Genomic DNA, 24,904 nt, shown 5'->3' on the forward strand with positions numbered 1-24,904 from the left:
GAATCTGTCTGAATAACTTGAAAATCGCTCTAAAAGTTGTGATTTATACGTTGATGATAATAAGCAAAATAAAACTTTTTTTTTCTGTATTTAGAATTCATGAGTGAGGTTTGTGACCATTACATTAAAAAAGAAAACAATGGCAGTAGGAGCAGTGAAATTATTCTCTTAACTATTATGTATTGATTCTAAATGTTTTAGCTTTTAAGATAGCATACTTTTAGAAAGGAGCTTAGTTAACTGCAATTTCGTTTATACTGACTGATAAAGTTTGAATCTAGCCTAGCCATTGTTTTATTATTCAGGTAATTATCTAAACAGTGTTTCACCAACCTTGAAGCTAATTCAAATGTGAGGATGTTAATACTTAGTTGGGAAATAACTGGGGAACACTAACAAGTTTAATTAGCATAAGAAGAATTCTTACTTTCTTCTCTTTGTCAGGAAATTGAAAACAATTAGTGTAAGTAAAACTGCATGAGTCTTGAATCTCATTTCTTCTGGTCAAAGAAACCTAGTCAGGGAAAATTTTATACTAAAAAACCTAATTTCCTTATTTAAAAGATATTTTTAATTTCAAGGTTTTCTTTTGAAAGAGAGCTTTTGTATTTAGTTGTTATATACACAGGGATGGGTATATAATAAACACACACACACTTCTCTATATACTCTGTATCTTTTCAGTAGATCTAACGCATTGAGAAAAAATAGAGCTCTGTGAGATACCATGTATTTGAGGCAGGGAGGAAGATGAGGCAAAGGGAAGATGATGAGATGGAGCCATGAATGAGGATAGGAAAAGCACACAGGGAAGTCCTATACACTTCTTAGGAAGTGAGGGCCTCAACTTGGTCCTGAATTTTTCCAGCAGTCTGCACAAAGAGGGAAATTTGATCAGGTACATGAGTCATAGTGTCCATAAAATCAGAGCAGAACAACCGCTCTGGCAGAAAGCTGCGTTCAGTTTCTGAAGCTGCTCACTTTGGTTGAAAATTCTCACCTCAAGTTGGGCAAGAGCCTAGACTAAGTGATTATTTGGAAAGAACCAAAACAGTTATCTTTCCTCTGAAAAGCACAGTCTGGTAGACTCTGTGGGTATGTAAGTAGAAACCCAGAGGGGAGGATATTTAATGGCCCTATCTAATTACAGTTTTAAAATTATTTCTCATACATGATAAAATTACCTCTTCAATTCTACGAGGGAAGAATTTTAAAAACTGGTAGTAAACAACAGATATAGAAAAAAGAGGAATTAAAAAAATATTTAAAGACACTCTCCATACAGAGAGCCAAAAGTATAGAAATTCAGATCATAGCATATCTGAAAAAAAGCAGTAAATAGTTCAATATTCCTAAAATCTTAATCAATTTGGGAGGTTACGAATGGAGTGATCTGTAAGAATGCTTCTCCCTTTGGCGTTACCATGTTATTGTGTAGCAGAGCCAGGAGTTTCGGCTGAGGGTCCCACCTCTGCCTTCAGGTGTCAGTATGACTCTAGGCCAGTCGTATCTCTTGTCTTGCAAGATTAGAGAGTATCAAAATTAGTGGTTGCAAGAGGGGAAGCAGGAGCTTTTGGCCAAACGGATTCTAATCACAGAGGCATACTTAGGCCTCATCTGCAGAAAGTCCCCCTGGTAAAACGCTTCTTCATGGGCCAAGGGCTGACACAGTAAATGTTACCAGCAGATGGCAGGAGTGCACTCTGGATAAATGGAGCGGCCAAGGACCCTCCTTCTTTGTTTTCCACCCGCTAAACTCTCCACTAGGTGACAGCAACATGAATATAATTGGAACAGCCATTAATGGGTTAGGTAAAAAGCTATTTTAATTCTCCTTTTAAATCTGAGAGCAGCACTTTAAAAAAGTATCCACAGCTGGAATTTTTTCTCTAGAAAACTACCATACTGTTGGCTTTTAGGCTTCCCACACAACTAACCTAATACACAAAAACAAAACAAAACACACTTTTTGGGAGTGCACCTTCTAAAGAACCTGGGAAAGATTACTGTTTGAAATCGTTATTAGTTAGGAATTTATGGAGCCTAGACTTTCTTATCCCAATTTAGAAAGACAAAAGTGACTAAAATAGTCACTTTTTTGAAGATAATAATAGTTATTTATTGACTACCTATTATGTGCCAAGGATTGTATTTAAATACTTTAAAAACATTAGTTCATTGAATCTGGATCAGAACTTTTTTAAGAAGTCCAGATTTGAACTTAAGCCCGTTTAAGGCCATCACCTCTGTATTTTCCATGACCTTATTATGCTTTTTCTGCTTGAGACATTTTCAAAACCCATACTGAAGGAGAAGTTGGAACTGCTTTCACGGTGTGATTTTGAGTGCACACAGGGATATGCTTATGACTCTCTACTTATGACTTTCCCTTTCATGTAGATGCATAACATTAACCCAGTGAGGGACAATTATATATTTCTGTTCTACAGTTACACTGAAGGCTAAAGATGAAGATTGGTTTGGGAGCAATAGCAAAGCAATAAACTCATTCATGCTGAAATATAAATGACCGATAGTATCATAGATGAGCACAGAGGAGGGCTAGCGAGAGGAGAGGAGTATTAGGTGCTTGACTGGGCAGAAGAGAAGGGTAATGAGATGGAAGCCAGAGGGCCAGGAATTCAGGTGAGCAGCCTCCCAATTCTGAGTTACCCCTGCTTAGTGCCTTTAGAGACCTTACCTGTGCGTGGCCCTGGACAGCCAGGTGTAACCTACTGCAAACAGATGCTTTCCATGTCTGCCAGAGACCTGAACATGTTTGAAATCCTTTAGAGGCAAACACTAGGCAGTCAAGCTTTGAAAACAGGAATCATAAGTGGTTGTTTACGAGGGGCCACAGTGAGCGTGGGCCTGCTCTCAGGAAGTCCATGAGACCTTCATTTCTCCTTAATTCAGTTCTAATTGGCCTAAAATCTATTCTAGAAGAGAGCAGGACTAAGAAGTCAAGGACTACAAATATATTTAAGACAATTTTTGTGCACAATGATTTTACTGTAAAGCTACACTTTAGTGTACTTTATTTCAAGTATCTTTAAGAGAAATACAACAAAATGATATGGCAACTCCTAAGGGCAAAAGCTGATTAATAGGAAGAAAGTCCCTTTTTTGTTTCATGCACAAAATAATCTGGGGGTGGGAGGAGTCCTGAAAGAAGAGAAAGGGATGGAGACGAGAAACTTGAGGAAGTGTGTTCTAGGAGAAAGAGAAGGATGGTGATTTAATTCTCCATCTATGGCCAGAACCATGCCTCCAGGTATCTGCAGGCAATGTAGGATGACCTTGGGGTGCCAATAGCTGGCACATAGTAGTAGTAACAACTGCCATTAACTAAGCAGCTAGTTACTAGGAGCCAGGCATTGCTCTGATCTGTCTTGTACTGAGTCCTTAGGCAAGCCCTGTTGGAGAGGTGATATATTCCTTTTTCAGAAAGAATAATTTGCCCAGGGTCCAACAGTTAGCAAAAGGCACAGTTAGGATTCAAACTCTGTTTTCTTAGTATTATTCCCTCTGCTTTTGTAGGGTCTTCCTCCTAGGCCATGGCTGGCAATATATACTTACTGACTGCCACCAGGGGTCACAATAGTCAATTTGGATCAACTAGTAAACACAATTGGATCTAAATGCAATTAATTATATAACTATGGCCTGTCCAAGTTTAGGTCTACTAAAATTGCAACATGAAACTGAAGCATTATAAAGGATTACTGGGAAGATAAGAATATGTTTGAATAAAGTCTCCCCCCTTTTTTTTCTGGCTTAAACAGGAATAAAGCAAGATAAAACAGCATGAATCCAACCCAACAGGCAGCACAACCAGAGGCTTTTATCCTGTATCTCTGGCACTCAGCCAAAAAATGATCTGCTCGACTTTCCAGTGACGACAGGAGGGTGGGGTGGCGAGGAGGTAACTGTTTTAATGACAAAGTGAATATAGTTTGAACATTAAGACAAAGCTGCTGACAATTGTTGCTGCTGTTTTGTTCTCTATCGAACACTATCAAAGTGTTTAATTTTGGTTGTATATAGTGACTTTTCTGTGGTTTTGATCTGCAGAATTCCTACTTCCCAAAGGACAAAACTCAGGTTGCAATTCCTCAAAACGTTTCATAGGACAAAGTAGAGAAAGCCAGTGTATGTCGAGCGACATTGGATTTTTACAAGACAATTACATTTAACTGTATGATCAACAATACATCACACTGCATGAACATGTTTTTTTGTAAATGTTTATTTAGAAAGATTTTTAAGAAAATTAAAGTGTCTGTGGCAGTTTCTCTAGATGAAAAAAGTGCTAATAGTCACTATGGAAACCAAGATGCAGACAACAAGGAGCAAAATCAGACCTATACGACAATATTTTGAATGCTTCTCTTGTTCTTCTTCTTTTCTCAATAGGGTATCAAAACCAGGTGTGTACATGTCTCCCAACCAAAACCGTAGGTCGTGAGGATTTTCCTAAAAGAAAATTACACGGAGAATAGGATCAATTAGTGATCAATCAGTGTTACCAACTATTTGAGGTTGCAGAACAAGACTGTCAGAAGCCCTGAAGGTCCATGTTCACACTGTCTGGGGGGGAGGGTTAAATGTCCTGGCTCACATAAGAGAGGCCAGGCTTCCCTGAGTAGCATAAACGTGCAGCTACAGCCTCCTGGCTGACCGGAAGTCCCTGCAGCTCCAATTTGCAGGTCTGCTTGAGAATTCGTTAGGAGGTCCTCATGATTTATTGACTGACATTGGAGGGTCACAGAGTGTTTCCGTCATGTTAGCCAATTTAGTGTCCCTTACATCTTATAAACAATGCTTGTCAATCAGCTTAGTGAGTTGAAATAAAATGAAAATTCCTTGCTTTAGATGAGCCTCAGAGATTTGATTTTGACAGCCTGGTAGGGATAAACATGTTTGATGAGTTTTTCAGTAAATCCAGAAGCTGATTTCCATGGAAGGTGGAGTGAGACCAAGAGTCAAGAGTCCCTTGCATGCTTCTCAACCTGCTGGTCTTCCTTGTAGAGGGCAACAGCATGTTGGTGTACAGAAACTTTGGCACTATTTGACCTTCTGAAGAAAGGATCCAATGTATCCTTCCCCACATCAGCTCCTATTCCTCATTTCTGTTTCTTTCACCAGCCTCATCTTCCTTTCAGCCCTGCCGAATTGTCTTCAACTCAACTTTATCTCCTATGTCCAATAAATCACCTGCAAACCCTACTATCCATACATTTAAAAAAAATACATCTTCTCTTATTATCCCCTGTAATGCTTCAGTGCTAGAGATTCAGTGTCTATGCCTGGCATCTAGTAGACATATAACTAATTTATGGTGAATGCTGAATCTCTGTTTTCACAATTCCACCTCAGGCATCATTATTTCTCAACTGAATCATTGCAATGGCTTGCAGCCAGGCTGCCCACCCTCTCTCTGCCTCTCTAGTCTCAGTGGACTTAAAGTCAGCCAGTTTCCAAGGCCAGCCTCAGGGGTGAATGAACTAGCTTCAGACTTAATTGTACACTGCTAGGAGAAGAGTGTGCATGTATGTAGGAAGCTGGGTGGATTCTGGTGATGGCAATACAATTCTTCCCTCACATTGCTACTAATTGCAACTTCCTAGTCTTAGAAAAGCTAACATATTAAAATAAAATTTGGATGACTTGTGCAGGGTAGATGATTTAAAAACCCTTGTCTACTTTACTCTTATCCTTCAGTTTGTTTGTGTCCTAATCAGAGGCCTGCACTTTGCCTGCAAGTTTAATGCCTTCATTCTTCAATGAGAACTTCCATAATGGAGACTATCTTCTCTTACATTCTGCTTATAGCTTGCCTTGTTAACTAAATATGGGGCTTCTTTTCTGCTTTCTTCTTTATGAACTCTCAGTAATTTAGAAAAATGAGAGTGGCCAAAGGCACTTGGAACTTTTACAGCCTGTAAGTGGTGAAAAGATTTCAGAAAATAAGTTAGGGGTTCTGTCTACTAATTATGAGATATGCCTAGGAATGGTCATGAAAGAAGTTGAATTAATGAGGTATGGAAAGAAATTCTAATGAAAACAAAAGTCATGACTTCCGGAAGCATCCCTCAAAAAAAGTTTGTGCTGAAGAATAGCATCATGAAGTCTATAAAGGGGCCTCTGACATGAGGGATTGTTGCTTTGAGGTGAGTGAATGTGCGTGGAGAGGATGGGTAAGGAGGGGGCAGACCCTGGTTTCAGGAAAGCAATGAAAATGCATGCATCGTATTCATGTTCAATCTTCCTAAATATAACTCATGGAATTATCCAACAAAAAAGTTACTACTCATTGCCAATGATGCTCAATTTCCTTAGCCTTACCTTTGAACATTTTCTTTTAGTTTGTTTTTTAGGCTTATTTTTCCATTTTTCTCTTAAACTGTAGCTCCAGCAAAACTGGACTACTCCTTATTCTGATAAACCTTCTCACTTTCTTGTATTTGTACCTTTTCTCTTGTTACTCCTGACAGAAGATCCTCCTCACTCATGTACGCCATCTATATCTTTTGGAATTCTACGCATCCTTCCAGCCTAGCATAGATTAACTTTTTTATGAAATGCTTTTATAATCCAACGTGATTTGTCCTCTTATGAATTTGCACAGCACTATCTACTATTGTTAGTCACTATCCTCTTCCTCTATCTTGTCACTTCTTCCATCTTGCTTTATAGGTACTGTTTGTTACTTTGCTCAGTTAAATGAATTTTTTGAGGGCAGGCACAGTAATATTCATCTTTATTGTCCCCTTGTTATTTATATAAATGACAAAGAGAAGGGAAGAGTCTCTGGTACACAGTCAAGAAATGTTTGTGAAATAAATCAATACTTTTTTTCTAGTTGTAGAAGGTGACTTAGAGGTCCTGATCTTCAGACTACTGATAAAAAACACAAGATTATTGTTCCTATGGGGGAGCACCTGTTATGGAAACTTCTCTGGGAAAGAGGCTACATTAAGAAGGAGATACATTAATTTACTAGGAGATTAAGAAATTGCAAAGACTCTGGACAAGACGATATTTCAAGGAGTGCACATTTGAGATTTTAAAAAGTCTACGATTTTAAGGGCACAAATGCTGTCCCTTTCAAAAGAAAATATCTTCAGGTGCTTAAGGTATAGGGCTTAGAAGAGATACACATTGTTAAACGGAGGGTCCTGGGAAAATGTCAGGCCTTCCTGGTGCTAGGGCAGGCAGAGGCAAGCCAAGGCTGGGTAGGAATCCAGTTCACTCAGAAAACAGAGGGCCACTCTCTCTGCTTTTCAGGTATTTCTAGATCTTCTAAGTGATGAGTAACACCAGGGGGAAAAATAAGAAAGAAAAACTTAAGTTGGGTTTAAGCTGGGTGAATGAGTTCATTGCATACTTCTCCTCTGTTGAAATGTTTTTGTTTTGTTTTGTTACGGAGACACGGGAAAATGTCCAAAATGTAAATGTGCCATCTTAAATCATGGGGTAGGCATGAAAGAAAATGATCTCTCGTGAGAATTGCCTTGCACACTGCCTAAGACAGAGCATTTAATAAACATTTTTGAATAAATGTACAATAAGGAATTCTTAAGTATTTATGAACAAAAACAGTCACAAAACCAGGGGAAAACATAGGAAATTAATTTTCAATAACCTTTTACCTTCCAGGTAAATCTTTCTTCTGTACCACATTGTTTCTTCCTCTCTACACAATACAGATGTTAGTAACTGCTGAAGTTGTAAAACTCAGAACAAATAAATAAACACAAATACTGACTAGAAGAGAGAAAGGGAAGCTAAAGGCCAAAATGACATGGAATCTGGAGATTTCATGTCCAGTGAAGAGTGCCTGTCACCTGCATACCCATTTCTTTTAGGATTATTTAACTGATTTCCCTCATCAGTAGGAGTTGATTCTTAGCCTTGCATACCTTCAGATGCCCAGAAAGGTTCGTGTGCAGGGAACGTTTGTCATATTCCTCAATGGTCCATGAAGGATTCTTTTTTCTTTCTTCCATAGCTTCCTCCAAACTCATGTCACCATATAGTGGGTTGTTCTTCAGAACCGATGACAGAGGTGGAGGTCTATCTGCAGCGATGGCACCCTCCACCCTGGACCCCCTCATTCGCTGAGCAGTAATAATCCTCTTTTCTCTCTGTTAGGAGGCATAGTGACAAGGCTTCTCTTACCAATGGGCCACCGATGGTAGAGAATGCAATGTGAAATAACTGTACCTGAAAATTTGCTGATTCTGCCTAGAAACCCAATAGATTTGGACAATGAATAAGGAAAGGATTATAGTATCTGGTTTAACCCAGAATCCTATCATTAATTGAGTACTTTCTTTGCGTGCTATCTTGTTCCGCTTTAGAAATCAGTTGTTTAAATGCTATTTTATAACTAGAGAGAAAGAACGCTGTTCTTTAATTTGAATAGAATTCTGAACAAAGCTATTTTTTTCCCAGCTCACTTGCATTGTGATATAAGGGCATTTTACTTCTTTCTATTTATGCATTCCATGACTGATAAAAATGATTTTTAACATTGCTGTATTAATCCAGCAAAGCCAGGATTAAAAGGCATTTATAGATATGCCTTGGTTTTCATGAAAACTCTCTCTGGACTCCTATTTCAGACAGCTTGGAGAACTGGACTAACTTAGCATCGTACCCCTATGTGTTTCTACAGACCAGCTGGCTATTAGATGGCTCTCATATTTACTTTTAGGTTTTTAAAAACTTTTTATTGAAGCACAATATACATATAGAAAAGTGCACCTATCATAAATATATAGCTCAATAAATTTTCAGAAAACTAATAAACCCAAGATTCTATGAAGAAACAGAACATTACCAGCACACCTCATGCTCCCTTCCAGTCACTGCCCCTCCCCCTGCCCAAGGATAACTAGTATCCCAAATTTAACAGTGCAGGCCAGTTTGTACTCATTTTGTATTTTATATAAATGGAATCTTACAATGTATGCTTCTCTGCATCTGGTTTGACCTTCAGACATTTACTTTGTTTTGTTTTTTTTCTCATGACTACAAAACTATCATGAAGTTAGAAAAATTTTAGATTGAAATTTGTTCACCGGCCAAATAAAATTGAGAAGAAACAAAAAACTTATAGAGTAATGCCTCATTTATCATGGGGCATCACAAGAGAGAAATTCCACAGAAGTTAATTTTCAGAGAACAAGTTTAACCCTTAGAAACTGGTGACACATTTCATTAAATTACAGCAACTTTTCAATAAATCTGTCTCACATGTTTAAGCCTTCCTAAAGAGAAGTTTCAATAGCAATTAATATTCCTCTGAGTCATATTTATGATCATCAGTACACTGATTCACTCAGTGCCTATCGGGGTATATAGGTCGCATTAAATATGTGTTTCTATAAACTAAATTGTAAACTAATATTACATATATTTTCCTTCCAAAATGGCTGGTAGGCCAAAAAAAAAAAAATCATCTAGATAAAACCACTCACATTCTCTTTGGCCTTAGATTTCCCTAATTTTCTTAATCCATACATTTTTTACATACTTAGAGATCAAGTTGGGGATCTTCTCTCATTTTACTAGGTTGTTGGTCTGCTCAAAATCAATTTATATTCTATAACACTGAAGTTTTCAATGAAATAATAAATCATCTTGACTTAGCATTTGTCTTTAAGATGGATGACCTCATAAAAAATGTTTCTGAATGAGGAAAAACAATTTGATATGAAATTTAGATTGTTTCAGCTTAGCATAATTCTGACTCAAGTTTTTTTCTTCAAGGCTAGACATCTTTGATCATCTTTGAAGAAGGATAATTCTTCTGACACTGACAAATTGGCTGTGTCAGTTTTCTTGCCTGCTAGATTATTCCTTGAGCTTCTTAAATAAGAAAGCCCTGTAAATGAGGAAAATACAGTTTCAGGGCCTAAGAAAAATAATACACTCTATTACAAAGTATAAAGACCTTGAAAAACTAATATACAAAAGATAGCAAAAAGAATCAAAGCTATATTCTAAAAAGAACATTCAAGCTCTTAATTCTAAACCATTTTGTTAAAAGTTTGAGGTTCATCCTAGAACATGGTGCCATTTATTTTTGTGTTGCATGACAATTTTATGCCTGAAGAACGTGTGAAGGAAAAATTAATAGAATAACGTTATTAAAAATTTTATGGTAGAATAAAAATTACTAATTATAGTTGGGGTTCATTTGTATTTTGATAATTTTTTCAAATAGCTTAATAAAGAAAAAAAAGCATGTATTTGACTCCAACTTTTCACTCCACAATCTAGATAGACTACGTTAACCAAAAGCAAACTCAACAGTAATTCCATTATTTTAGCCATATGGGCTGTAAAATAATTTATATTTTAAAATATCTGTTTTAGGTGGGGCTGGCCCCGTGGCCGAGTGGTTAAGTTCGCGCGCTCCGCTGCAGGCGGCCCAGTGTTTCGTTGGTTCGAATCCTGGGCGCGGACATGGCACTGCTCGTCAGACCACGCTGAGGCAGCGTCCCACGTGCCACAACTAGAGGAACCCACAACGAAGAATACACAACTATGTACCGGGGGGGGGGGGCTTTGGGGAGAAAAAGGAAAAAATAAAATCTTTAAAAAAAAAAAAATCTGTTTTAGGGGTGCTGGCCCGGTGACATAGTGGTTAAATTTGCACACTCCGCTTTGGTGGCCTGGGGTTTGCAGGTTTGGGATCCTGGGTGTGGACCTAGCATGGCTCATCAAGCCATGCTGTAGCAGCATCCCACGCAAAGTAGAGGAAGATTGGCTCTGATGTTGGCTCAGAGCCAATCTTCCTCATCACCCCCCCCAAAAAAATTGTTTTAAAAAAGTAAAACTTTAAAGCTTACCTAGACTTTTCTGTATTAACCATTATCTTGTCCATTTATCCTCTATACACTTTAATGATTATTTATATTATTTACATATAAGTAAACTATGATTCAATAAAAAAGTGAAATAGAAGACATATTCAGGCAAACAAAAACTGAGAGTATACAATTAATAGGCCAATAGACAAGGAATCTGTAAAAAATACACTTCAGAGAGAAGAAAATTGATACTAGAAGGAAAGATTAAGATTCAAGCAGAAATACTGACCAAAAAAAAGAAAAAAAGAAAGAAAATTGATAAATATATGTATAAATCTAAGCAAGCATTGATTTTTATGGTAAAATAGAAATAATAACAATAATCACTAACTGTGAGTTTTAAAATAAGAGACAACTAAAACACCAGACGGTGAAAAGTTTAACACAGATATTTTTGATTAGGACATTTTAAGAAATCATTTTGGTGAAAGGATAGAGATACGACTAAAAAGTAGAGAATGAATACATTTCTTCTAAATCAATAGAGCAGTAGAAAAAAGATAAAGGAAAGTTGATCAGTCTATAAGACAAGAAAACCGAAACAAAGAATATTAGGAAGAAAATAGAAAAGTTTCAGAAATAATCACGTTAAATGTAAATAGACTAAGCCCTTTATTTAAATGACAGAGATTGTCAGATCAAATTTTAAAAATTGAAGGGCCGGCCTGGTGTTGTAGCAGTTAAAAGTTCGCATGTTCTGCTTCAGAGGCCTGGGGTTCACCAGTTCAGATCCCAGGTGCAGACATGGCACCACTTGTCAAGCCATGCTGTGGTGGGCGTCCCACATATAAAGGAGAGGAAGATGAGCACAGATGTTAGCTCAGGGCCAGTCTTCCTCAGCAAAAAGAGGAGGATTGACGGCAGATGTTAGCTCAGGGCTAATCTTCCTAAAAAAACAAATTAAAAATTGAATTTAATGACATAACATTTACAAAAGAAATGCCCAAAATATAAGGACTCAGAAAGAATGAGAGTGAAAGAATGTAAAAAGATATAGTGGGCAAATATAAACAAATGAGAGCTGTGTGTTGTGGTGACTGGTTAAATGCTCTCCAATTTTGTTTTCCCTTCCTGAGCATATAGGATGACTGCCTTTCTCACTCTGCCTTGATGTTACATTGGGCCAGCTCTCTTCTGGTTGATGATGTGTGGACAAAAGTAACAGAAATCACTTCTAAGCCTGGCCCCTGCTATCTCCTGTAAGATTTTGGTTCACTTGTCCTCACTTTCTGTTTTTGTGTCACTGTAAGCAAGGGTTCTGAGATGGCAGAGCTATAAGATGAAAGTACTTGAAGTCCTGGGTTACTTCTTGGAAAAGAGATGCCCCAAAAACTTGTCTGCTCTTTCTCAGACTTTTTGTGAGCGTGAAATTTTTTTTCTTTTTAGTTACTCATATTTTGTGGAATGTTTGTCATCACAGTGTAGCCTGGCCTACTATCCCTAATACAGAAAGTGATATCTTGAAATTCCACAAATGTGTAGCCTTGGCTTAGCTGTCAAGAAATGGAAAGGGATGAAAGGGATATCAGAAGCTGGATTGATGGTTATTCATGTCATACAGTGAAAAACATTTGGTATATGTATCATCTGTGGAAAGAAACTTGTAAATAGTCAGAGCTTTTATGTACATATAATGATTCTTGTACATATGTACACTAATCAGAACATTGGTATACTACAAGAAAAAGATGAGATTAGAAAAAGAACTGGACAGTTTGAAAGAAGAAATGAAAGAGAGTAGAGAGAGTATAGAAATTTGATGCATTCTATTGTTGAAAATCTGTTTATAGACCCCAAACACTAAGACATAACTATTTAAAAAAATTGAGCAAAAAAGCCCATTAAAACTTCTCAGCTGAATGAACTGACTCAAGGTAAAGATTGTGTTAAGGGCGTAGTTTCATGACTATTATTCCTAACACCTTATAGGTAGTTGTCATTGAGTCAAAGGATAGAGAAATGGAGGCAGAAAAGCAAAACATTAAAGTCTATTTAAGAGCTATGCCTTCAAAGAACTTTTAGGTGTATTTATTGACAGGTGGAACTGACTGCAAGTAAATAGATATGATTACATTAATAAATAGCTTACTCTAAGTTATTACCAAAGAAACCACAAGCGTAGACCTAAAAAGCTTTTGATTATTTGAAATTAAAAAACAAAACGAATAAAACAACAATAACCCTATACTTCTAAATATCCATAAGTAGGAGTAAACTTTGAAGCCTATACAGCCTTGAAGGAGGGCCCACTTTTCATGTGGCTCAAGGGGATGCTTCCCAGAAGGTGGAATCAGGGAGTATAGAGAACAGCACATCAGGAGGTCTGCTATAAAGCAGAATCATGGCCTGATAAATCTTCTCCATCTTCAAGGAAGGAGGCCCGCACAAACTATTCCCAGTGGGATCTCAGAATTACTTTGGAGTAGTGACTGTTGTGTCTTCCATTTTTCCCATTCAGAAAGGAAGAATTACTGTAGTAATCCTGTTCCTAGTCCAACAGAGTTTATAGGATAGTATGGAGGGGGGCATCTGCCAAATGTAGTGACTGGTTCATGTTGGGATTAGTACCCCTAGGGAAAGGGTGAATGCAATGTGTGGAAAGATGAGATATATATGTATATATATGCTTAACAGAATGATAGACTGTCGCAGGGCCTGGCCAAATGCTCAGTAAACCCATTCCTCTTCATGGGCATACAACAGCTGAGTTGGGACATATGACCAATAGAACTCAGGCTTAACCTCTAAAATCCTTGGAAAGATCATTGACTTACTCTCTCCCTTTCCTATCTACAAGCCTGACAGAGATTCTCATATAGTAGAGCCTCACGAAGGAATAGTCTGGATTCCACTTGGAAGCAGGCCCCTAGGATATCTATACCACCCACATCAGATCTTGTGTGAACGAGAGACAGATTTTATTGTGTTAAATCACTAAGAACTTGGGCATATTTGCTTCTACCACATAACTTAGCCTGACCAACCACTAAGAAAGTATATAAATAACAGACAAAATAGGCTTTCAGGTAAAAGACTTTGTTAGATATAAAGAGTGTTGCTAGAAAATGAATAAAGTGGACATCATCAGTAAAATATAATAATTCTAAACTTGCAGGCACCTAATAAAATAGTCTCAAAATCTATAAAGTAAAACTTAAGATAATTACAAGGAGAAGTTTATACATATAATTTTTTTACCAAGCAGACGAAACAATTATTAAAGATAAAGAGGATTTGAACAATAAAACCAACAAATTTGACCACGCAGTTTACTGACGTCTTTACTAAACAATTGAAAATACTCATTTTTAAAAATATACATTGAATATTTACAAAAATTGATAATGTGCTGAATTCTAAAATAAATTTCAAACATTCAATAATATATGGATCAGGCTCTTTGACTATAGGCAACATAGTTAGAAATTTAGATATCAATATCAAAGAAATAATTTAAAGTATCACATTTTGTAGAAATTTCAGAACCATATCAAAGAAATAATAGTGGAAATTAAAAAATGGGGGACAGAATGAAAATAAAAAATGCTACATTTCAAAATTGTTGGCTTGAGCTAAAATGATTTTTGAGGGGGTATTATAGGTGTATATGCTTGTATTATAAAAGCAGAATGAAAAAATTAATGAGGTTATAAGTATCCAGTTCAAAGCCTTAAAACAAAGCCACAGAGTAAATCTAAGAAAACAGTCAAAAGGAAATAGAAGCAGAAATCAATAAATATTACAAAGAAAAAAACCCCAAATATACAATGGAGGGGATCCACAATATTGAAAGTGATTTCTTTACAGGGCTAAATAGATTGAAAATATCTCTGGGAATACTTCTCAGGGGAAAAAAAGGAAAGATACAAACCCACAATGTTAGAAATGTATAGGAAACATGAGAAGAAACATAGCAGAGATTAAGAAATGTAACAGGAAAATAATCTGAGCAGCTTTAAGAATTTATATACAGTTGAGCCATTTCCCACATAATATAACTTACCAAACTTAATTAATAGAAGCAAATAGAAAATTTTAATGAACCTGTGATAATTTGACCAACTGAATCAATAGTTTAAAATCTACCCCAGCCACACACAAATTTAAGAACACTAGCTTGAAGGAGTGGTGTAATTAATATTCAGAATTCTTAAAACAGATTATTTCTGTCTTAGTCAAACTCTTCCAGAAAATAGGAAAACAAGGAACACTCTCCAACTCATTTTATCAAGTTAGTATAAACTACAGACAAGGGAAGTAAAAGAAAAGGTAATTTAATTATAGGCTGATTTCTCTTATAAACATGAATGCAAAAGTCATTAATAAAACATTGCTAAACAGAATCCTGCAATATGTGCAAATTATACATACCTGGATAAGACAGTTTCATACCAGAAAACAATGTTTTACCAAGAGGATGGTTTAATATTAGAAGATTAATGTAATTCCCCACATTAACAGGAAAAAACAACACAGAATTTTGTAATAGATTATGAAAAATATTTTCAAAATATTCCAAGCATATTTAAAGCTAACTTTCTTAGCAAACTAGAAATAACAGGGAATTTTCTTAAACTAAGAGAATTTGCCAAAAACTTCCAGGGCACAGTTTACTTAACGGTTGAAATATTAGAAGCATTTGTTTTAGTTTCAGAATTAATACAAGGATGCCAGTAATCACAAACATTCATATATTATTGCGTTGGAAGCCCTAAGCAATACATTAAGATTAGAAAAATAAATAAAAGGAATTAGGGTTGTAAATAATTGAACCAAAACAGCAGATGACATGATTACCTATAGGGATATTTACAGTCAAAATAAAAAAGATTTTAACACAATTTCTGGATTCAAAATCAATATATAATAATCAATAGCATGCAGGAATGATACTTTATTATAAAACATGATTTAAAAGGTCCTATTCTTGAGAGCAATAAGTACTTATAAGTATTTATATATAAACCTAATGACTGTATGCAAAACTTCTATGTGGACTATTGTTAGACAAAATTGAAGGCCATATGAAGAGTTGAATAAGTGGAAATATATATCATGTTCATGGATTGGGAGAATCAAGACCACAAAGACTTCCATTTTCACCAAATTGATCTCTACATACAATGTAATTCCCATCATAATCATAATGCAAACAAGGTATTTTGTGTATATTTCACGTGTGGATGCACAAACAAACTTTTCCTATAAAGCAACTCCCCATTGACCACAGTAATTCTGTTTTCCGAATTACTGGAATGGTTATAGTTATAAAACACAGATTTCATCATGTGATCTTCTTGCTAAAATTTTCCACCAACCCCTCCAAATTTTCAGGATAAAATTTAAAATTTCAGACAACACTCACTGAGCCTTTGTGGTCTGACTCAGGCCTCTCTTGAATCTTATCTCCTGTCTTCCCCTCCATGGAACCAGAGCTCTAGAGTCCCACATGTGCTAATTTAACACACACGGTGTCTTGAGTTCAGGCTTTAGGACCAGAGGTGTTTGGGTCTCGTTTGAGAGTGGTATGGTGGGACAATTTGGGTGTTCTGACAGCACACCATCTATGCTAGATTTCTGATCCTTTTGGAGATTTCGTGAACCGCATAAATGTAGCATAACTTGATAAATCATCTTCTGATATTTGCAACTAAAACCTTGAGCAACTCAGTGATGCTCCTAAGTCTACTTCCTAGATAAAAATTTAAGCACCTCAAAAAGTCCTATAACATCACCCCAAATACAAGCTTAAAAATGAAAGACTATTGTATATGCAGGGCTGTTCTTTTCAAATAGTAAGTGGAGGATCGAGAACAGAGACATTCTTAGACAAGGCATGACGTACATGTTCAGAGGCAGATTGTTAAGAAATACAGTTATAGTATACAAAATCTCCCAAGAAAACCCTGAGACTTAAAAAAAGAGGCATTAGAATTCAAGGAGAAAAGATAGCTATAAGACAAAAAAAAGTGAGGAAAGGTGATTCGGAAATAAAGCCAGTAAATGATGTTGTGTAGAAATCAAGGGAAGAGTAACCTCTTACCCTTCGCCTTTCACCCCAGCTCATGGGTTTAGTGCGGAATCCTCCTGGGTTCTGAAATTGATGTGATGGAAGCCAGGAAAAGATAATAAAGAGATTAGTCTGAAAAGATTCTGAAGTCTAACTGCTAATCCAAAAAAAGGCCCACCATCATATCTGAAAAAACATATTTTATCATTTAAACTAAAAAATATCAGCCTTTTCCTTTCATTACCTCGTTTTATGAAGGGATTGGAAGAAATATTTGGAATACAATTCCAAATGCCTTCATCAGATACATGCTCCAAATTATTTTAACAACCAGAAACATTAGAGTTTGGAAAGTTTGTTCATTGCAATGATCTCAAATTTATTGTGAAGCTTCTTTATTTCTCTAGTGAAATAATTTAAGAAGGAGTAGAAATATAGTAGAATCAAGGAAATTCCGCTTGTACTCTCTCCCTGCATATACCGGTGACCAGTTTTATCTGCATGAAGGGAACTGACAATGTCCGGGGCTCCTGGCACGCCAGAGAACATCAGTGCCTGCTTTTCTGTAAGTGTGGTATTGCTTTAGCTCATGTAAAAATGACTTAGCGAATTTCCTCTGAAAGTGGAACGTGATTTAAAAAAAAAACTTAAAAGAGAAATAATGGATAGAAATATGATACGTATATTTAAGAATTCAACTTCATATTTGGGATCAAAGGGATCTTTCACTGTTGAGTAACCACTAATTTTGAAGACTATGTTTGTAGTTTAAGTCCTTTGACGTTCCATGAGGTAGTCTGAATCCCAAACAACGTGTTCTGGGGTGTTGTGAGACCGAAGAATAAGCTGGCACAACTCTGAAGTTTGTGTAGATTTCACGTAAGTATAAAATCTACTGCTTGAGTTAGCCACATAGCTTGACAGATGTATTGACTACATTCCCCAACACTACCATCTACACAACACAGACACACACATGCACACACATCCCTCTATCCACAGTACAAACCAGAAAATGCAAGTGGTATTATCTGCTATTTTCCAAATTCTAATGGAAGGGTAATTTCAACACCTTTGGAATATTGGCAAATGACAATAATAATAACAACAATACGTATTTCTTGTACTCTTATATAAAACCCTCTCAGTTGTTTTTACCTCATATTATTTTATTTGCTCTCACTTTTAAGGAAATATGTAAAATGAATATTATACTAATTTTGCAAGTGGAAGTACTGAGGCATGGAACGAATAAGGGCCATAACAGGTGTCTGTCAAACTGGCTCACTGTGGGTTTAAGAAAAGAAACCAAGTTTCTAACCTCTTTATTCAATGTTCTTCCCACTGGCTTCATGTCTCCCCAACAGAGTGAGGGTTTTAAATTAAGAACTACTTAACAGCTGTCACCTTACACATCCCTAACACCTCAATACATCTGGTACATTCAGTGCCTTCTTTCCGGTATCATTACAACTACTTAAAACTTTCACATATCCATTTCTTTTAGATTTATTTTTTATCCAATGAGTATATCACTCCTGGATTTAAGTCCAGCTAAGGAGAGAATTACTTATTGACATATTGCAATTTAAAGTAGTGAATATAATTGTTGTTACTCATAATTTGTACTGCACCTACCCAACTATCTAAATTTATAATCGATTTACTCACTCCTCCATGCATTATTTCAACAGTAAATTGGCCTTTATGCAGTCATTTAACATTTCTTTTTAGGGTAAAAGGATAACTAAGTCAAATTCATCTGCAGTTTACAATTACCAGTAACATATTCAAAGACAGATGGAGCAGATTTTTACCTTCTTGATTTTTCCTTGAATAACCATTTCAACCCGTCAAGACCTGTTGAGAAATGCCCTTTAAAAACTTTGCATTTCATTCAGGTTTAGGGACAACATTCAACAGAGCTTCAAACTGTGAAGTTCCACATGAAGGAAATAGGTCAACTCCAGTACCAAACAAAAGATGTTAGATCGATGTGTTCCAACCTCAAAGGAATTTATTGGATATGTTTTCTCAGACTAAACTTCATAGCATAGGAGGGCCAAGGTTTCCTGAATTGATTTTTGAATCATTTTTTTCCATGATATAAACAATAAGGAAGAAAAAGGAGAAATTTCACTGTATTTAACTTAAACTAAACAAAATACGGAAACAACTACCAGAAAGGTGTATATTGACGGGCGAAAGAGTTTTGAGGCTTACAAAAGGGAAGGATGCACAATTTTTAGAAAGTCAGTTGTCATAATAGCTGCCTCAGAATGGAAATAAATTAAAACCGTATAGGTGGAGGAAACACTTACATAATCATTCGGGTGTACTTGATTTGGAATGATCTCATGATAAAGGTCCCAAGGAGCCCACAAACACACCACAAAGGAGTCACTTTACACCAGGACTCATGAGTAGCAACTGTTTCTTAAAAGAAAACAAATTTCTGCTCAGGGAACTTGAACCACTCCAAGGATTTAAGGACCTGCAGTGGTTTGTGGGTCAGTCACATCTGTTCTGAAATGAAACTCTTCTTCCTGCTTCTAAATTGACTAACCCTTAACCCCATTAGCCCTCACGTCTTCAAACAAAGATTATTCCTGTTTCATGAGCTGTGCAACAGTCAGGGTCTTTATGTTTATTCCAGCACATGGAACACATCACAGTTTTATTCTTCTCTTTCGGTCAGCAAAAAGAAGGACGACGCAAAGAAGAAAGCAAGAAATAAAGTCTGCCTTGGGTTTGAAGGTCTGATTGTTACATCTTGTCCACATGGACACCTGTGGAAAATCAGAGTATCTCAAGTAATAACTAGCACCTTTCCAACGTGGAGAGTTTCATCTGTTTTCTTTCCTTCGATCATTAGGTTTCTATTGTTCTGCTGTCTGAGTCTTCTCTGCATGAAATGAGAGGCAGCCAGTCTAAATGAGGCGGAAGCAAGGTCTCCAGTTGTCTCAAAGGCTGTGTATGAGCCCACGATGTAAGCTTCTGCTGCTTTAGGCTTAGACTACACCAAAACATAGAGGTAGGTTCCCCCAACCAGGGCCCTATTTGCAAATATAAGAATTGGTTTGGAAACTTCTGAATGAAAGGAGTAAAATGAGGGCTAGGCAAAATGTAAAATGAACACAGGCTGAGAAGCTAGTGCTTGGAGAGAAATGCACGGGTGGGAGAATTCACATATTTTATAAAGCCATCAGAGAAAGTCTCCTTATGTTAAGGAAGAAAGACCTTTTCTATGTGGCAAGAGTGAACAGCTACCTTGTTCTCTGTTCCCTATAGCCTTCTTACTGCACAAATGATGAAATGGCAGACAGCAAGAGAGAAATGAGCCGCTGCCCCCATATTTCTGTGCTCTTAGATCTTACCTGTGAGTACATGAGGTTTTGCCACTGTTGTGCAGCAGGATAATTCCCACCTGGAAACCTCACCAGGCTTGCCTGGAGAAGGGCTGAGTTCCTCATTAAAGACTTCACATCGAGCTGCAGGAATTTGTCTGGATGGTTGTTATTTGGCAAAACAGAGAGATCCATGTCTCCCTTCGTTTATTGTGGAAAACAAAGGCAACTGAGGCTGCTCCTGTCAGACCTGTCCATTATTAATGAGCCTGAGGATGCTCTGACTGGCACCTGAAACCAAGTCTCTCAGCTGTACTCGGAAGCCACTCTTGAAACGACACACCAACACACAGGAACAATGACACACCCTGCCTTACCTTTCCCACAACACATGTGCCCACACCCAAGCATCCAGGGTGCTTGACAGATGGGGCTACACTCATTAAATTTAACAGGATGCTGAAATTAGATATGCGTGGCACTTCATGTCTTTCCATACAGTGTCAAAAATAGCAGTTTAAGAGGAACTTTTCCTTGGATAAAAGCTGCCAGAATTTCAGTGTCACAGTCCATAATTTGGAGCACATGAAATAGTCACCTGCAGAGAGACATTACCTAATTTTTCTCTCTGCACGTTGCTGAGCTAACACAGCTGACTTGGCCCTGCCTACGCAGCCCCACATGTGATACGCAGGATCTTGTTTCTTCTCATGTTTTGACTCCCAGAGTCTCAGGCTTATGTGAAACCTAACCACATTTAGGTTGTCAGCTTCAGTCTGAGTAGGGAAATGGCAAGAATTTGCTTTATAGTTTTCTATAGTGATTTAAAGCCCCGACCTGCTGCCCTGATCCATTCACTATCTGAGGTCCCTTTGACTCTGTTCCTGGCTGTATTCATTCCTACGCTGTGTTTTGGTGTTCACACAGTACAGTTGGAAGCATACAGGAACATGGCTGCTGGCTTTGGGTGACGTGCTGTGCTAAGTGAACCCATCTGCTGTTTAGAGAGCCAAGGTGAGAGTAAGGCTAAGGACGGTGTATCAAGTCAGGAAGTGATGATGACTTTAATGGAGATCAGCTCTGTCATTACAAGCCACTCTGCCTTAGGCAACCCACACTATTCACTGGAAGAATATGGATTTCCACCTAGAGAAAGAGGAAGCCTTCCCACTTGTGAGGAGGCAAAGGATAGACACATTAGCTGTTTTTAAAAGACACAGGTTGTTTGTTATGTTTGCACCTCTATAACCCATCTGATTCAGCAGAAAGTTTCTCTTCCAGGGGTAAAGGGGTTACATGTGGAATGTATCAGCCTCAGATTTCAAGAGTGTCATATAGTTTACAAGAATCAGCCCTCAGGATGTTCTCGAATCAAGCAAGACACTAAAGAGCACCTACCTTCTTTATAGCAATAATCATGAGGGTGTTAACAAATTCTCTCTTATAGTTGTAAAACTGGGTTAAACAATCAACATTTTCTATAAGAATTTTTTGCACCCCAACTCTATCACTATCTTACAATATTTGAAATACATTTGGGTGGTTTTATCAATACATTTACTGGAGAAAGTAAGAGGTACTTCATAATGTCAGTTAATAACAAAAACAAACACAAGCGTTTCAAGAATCAAGTGTACTGTATGTGCATGTGCTTGGTACTTTCTGGATTTTTCTAGTTGTTGTCAGAATACATCTAATGAACAAATATTTCTCAACCTGTTCACTTTTCCTCAAAGATTCCTTGGGGACTAACACACGTCTTCAAGAAAAGCCTTATTTCTCTTTGGCTGTCTATATTGGCAGGTAGAGATACAGAACCCAGGTCCAAACATATTTGCTCAGGCCTTTTCGTCAGCCAAAGTATGAGGTAGGTGAGGTGAGCCTTCGGTTTTCCTTAGGTGTCCTTCCTTTAGATTTCTCCACCATGCTCTAGATGCCCAGAGGGTTGTATACTGTCTTTCTGTTTACAAGTTTAGTCTCAGACTTTCCATCTTCTCCCACCATCCTTTGTCTACTCTCACCCCAAGCCATCAGTTATTATTTCTCATTACTCTCCCTGTAGGTAGCCCACATGACCGACAATCTAGAAACCAAGCTTTCTCCTCCCTCTCTGCTACTGTCCATCCTCCCTACTCCCCAACACCACACCTGCGCCTCCGCTTATGTCAGTCCTCCTGCGTGGCAACAGTTCTTCCCAATCCTGGCTGTTGACCACCTCCTAATCATCCTTCCTGGGCCATGGCTGATACTGAGCCTTTCACAAAAACGTTATATATTTTCCCTAGTAGGGGAAATGAGTTTTCCCCCCTTTGAAATCTTACAGTGATTTGTTTATACTCTCATCTTGCTATCTTTTGTTTGATAATGTAATTTACAGTTTTCTTTATGAACCTCTACTCTAGATGATACATTACAAAACAGTAGCCCTATTGGATGTTTCCTTCTCCACACAAGTCATGTCTGAAGACCCTCATGAAGCCTTTGCTCAATAAATAATGATGTCTGCTGTTTCTTCCAGAGCCCTAAGAAGGGCTCTACTCTGGCTGGAAATAGATAATCCAATTAAATTTGATTTAAAAAATGGCCTAATACTCTGTTTTCCAATCAACGATGCTCAGTGAAAAAAGATTCCATTGCCAAAAATATTTATAAAATACTCTGTATTCTCTTCTGGTAGTTTACAATGCACAAACTCACATTGAAGATTCTGAGAAGTTCTACTTTGTTAATGCAGGCATTTTCCAAATTTATTTGATCACATAACACTCATTTCACTGTTTTCCTTTTAACTCTTCAAAAAATTTACCTGATAGTAATTGGACAAATATTGACTTGGGTTACTATTTCTTTGCTATCATTAATACCTTCATTCTAGAGTGACAAAAGGTGTAAATAAATACAAATAAAGAGTCATATTGCAGGGGTAATCTGGTGGAAATGTGGATCTCTGGGCTTCTCAACCCTTACCATGCAGTTAATCATTTGCTCTCTCTCTTTACAGTATATTTTTTATAAAAGTATCATTTCTTCTTGGATTTGGGCCCAGAACTATAGTATTTTGAATGATGAGAATTCTAAAAATAGAATTAAATATGGTTTACTAGGTAAAGCTATCTACGTATCAGTTAACTTTATTTTCTTCTTTTCTTTTTCTAATCCTCTCTTGCCTTTCCTTCATCCCTCCCTTCCTCCCTTCCTTCTTTCCTTCCTCTCTCTTCCTCTCTCTCTCCTCCTTTTTTTTCCCCTAGATTGTACCAATAACCAACTGAAATACCGAAAGTGTTTCTAGCTGAAAAGCCTGTACAATGTCCAGATGAACAGTTGGGGTTCATCAAATTATCTGAGAGAGTTTGAAAATTAGTTGGATCATTTTGATTACAAAGAAGGACTACGATTAGGTTATAAATTCTGTGCATCTATTGTAAAACATTTTAAAATTGGCTGAACAAGGGAGGCAATCAGGCTAACAGAGTGCACAGTATTTGGAGTCAGAGTGGCTCTATTACATCCAACTAAACTGTGTTCTTGAGCAAGTTACTGTATCTCTTTGAGCCTCAGTTTCCTCAGCTGTAATGTGAAGATACTAATAGTACCTTACAAGGTTGCTGGGAGGTTTAACAGGTATAGTAGTTAACAGAATGCTTAGCATATATTAAGTTCTTAAAAAAGGTTCACTGTTATTTTAAGAGTGCATAAAAACATGGATTTTCATTTCAGTTGTCTCTGATATAAAGCAAACGGAAAAAAAATTAAAATCATATTGGCCATCTTTGGTTAGAAAGCAAACTGCATTTCCCATTTCCTAGAATCCCCTTCTTTGTGTGATTCTTGGTTAGAATTGGCCAAAAGAGGAACTTGCATGAGATTTGGAAGACAAAATGGAAGCAGCATTCATTAATCTGAAAGTCATCAGATGCAGAGACAGACAGGCACAGGTGCTGGGCACAGATCACCTTTGCTCTCTTGAGCTCCATGTCCATTTCTTCTTTCCAATTGCTGGTCCTGTTGACCATCAGGAAACTCAGATCCGCTGCCAGATGTCTGCTGTGGACCTATAAAGGAGGAAGCTACACAGAGGCAACAGCATTTCATAGACATCTTTTACAAATTACCCCTTCCTAGTCATACTTACCTGGCTGTGCCTGGCTGCTCAGATTGGTTGGTAACCCCTCTGATCCTCCAACTCCTCTTAGGGTCCTTCAGTTCTCTAGCTCCTCCTGCAGTTGTGTGAATTCAAATCCATTATCCCATAATACTCCAACACTGCTTTTCTGACTGAACCCTCAGAATTATTGGTACCAGAAGTGTTTCCAAAAAACAGAAAAGTGGGACCCTGGTCATCCATGGTATATAATGGCAAAATAGTTATTTAAATTCTCATCTATAGTCACCAGGAGTGAAGTGCCTACAGAAAGCAAGGCTCTGGGTTACCAGTTATCCGCTGTATTAAAACTTTTTCATAGAACCAAAAAGAATAATGCCTGTGGGTTAATTGCTTCTAAATGAGCTAGAGAACTTAGAGGAAGAGAATGATAAGTCTGGGGTTTTAAATTCACAGCTTAAGGTCTAAGTTGGGAACCAGAAAGCTTCCATAACTGCCTTGAAATAAAACCTTTTTGACTCTACTGCTGATGTTCCACCATCTGTCATGTCTTCTACAT

At 37.3% G+C, this 24,904-nt stretch overlaps 1 protein-coding gene across 1 annotated transcript; it reads right to left on the minus strand.

The window, feature by feature from the left end:
- Positions 1-4,205: 4,205 nt before the first annotated feature.
- Positions 4,206-20,582, minus strand: MINAR2 (membrane integral NOTCH2 associated receptor 2). The gene is made up of 3 exons (XM_005599716.3): positions 20,274-20,582; positions 7,926-8,150; positions 4,206-4,476 (listed from the first exon to the last, which is right to left on the minus strand). Exons 1-3 carry the CDS (start codon positions 20,436-20,438, stop codon positions 4,297-4,299), a joined length of 570 nt encoding a protein of 189 aa, XP_005599773.2. The 5' UTR covers positions 20,439-20,582; the 3' UTR covers positions 4,206-4,296.
- Between the last annotated feature and the right edge of the window lie 4,322 nt (positions 20,583-24,904).

This window comes from Equus caballus, chromosome 14 (assembly GCF_041296265.1).
Source record: "Equus caballus isolate H_3958 breed thoroughbred chromosome 14, TB-T2T, whole genome shotgun sequence".
NCBI lineage: Eukaryota > Metazoa > Chordata > Mammalia > Perissodactyla > Equidae > Equus > Equus caballus.

What these genes read in the sequence shown, in the direction of transcription:
- MINAR2 (XM_005599716.3), bottom strand. Translation starts at nt 20,438, where the DNA reads ATGGATCTCTCTGTTTTGCCAAATAACAACCATCCAGACAAATTCCTG. An exon ending in AAAACCTCATGTACTCACAG is followed by an intron (nt 8,151 to 20,273) that starts GTAAGATCTAAG and finishes GCCTCCTAACAG; the next exon opens with AGAGAAAAGAGGATTATTAC. An exon ending in ACCTTTCTGGGCATCTGAAG is followed by an intron (nt 4,477 to 7,925) that starts GTATGCAAGGCT and finishes ATTTTCTTTTAG; the next exon opens with GAAAATCCTCACGACCTACG.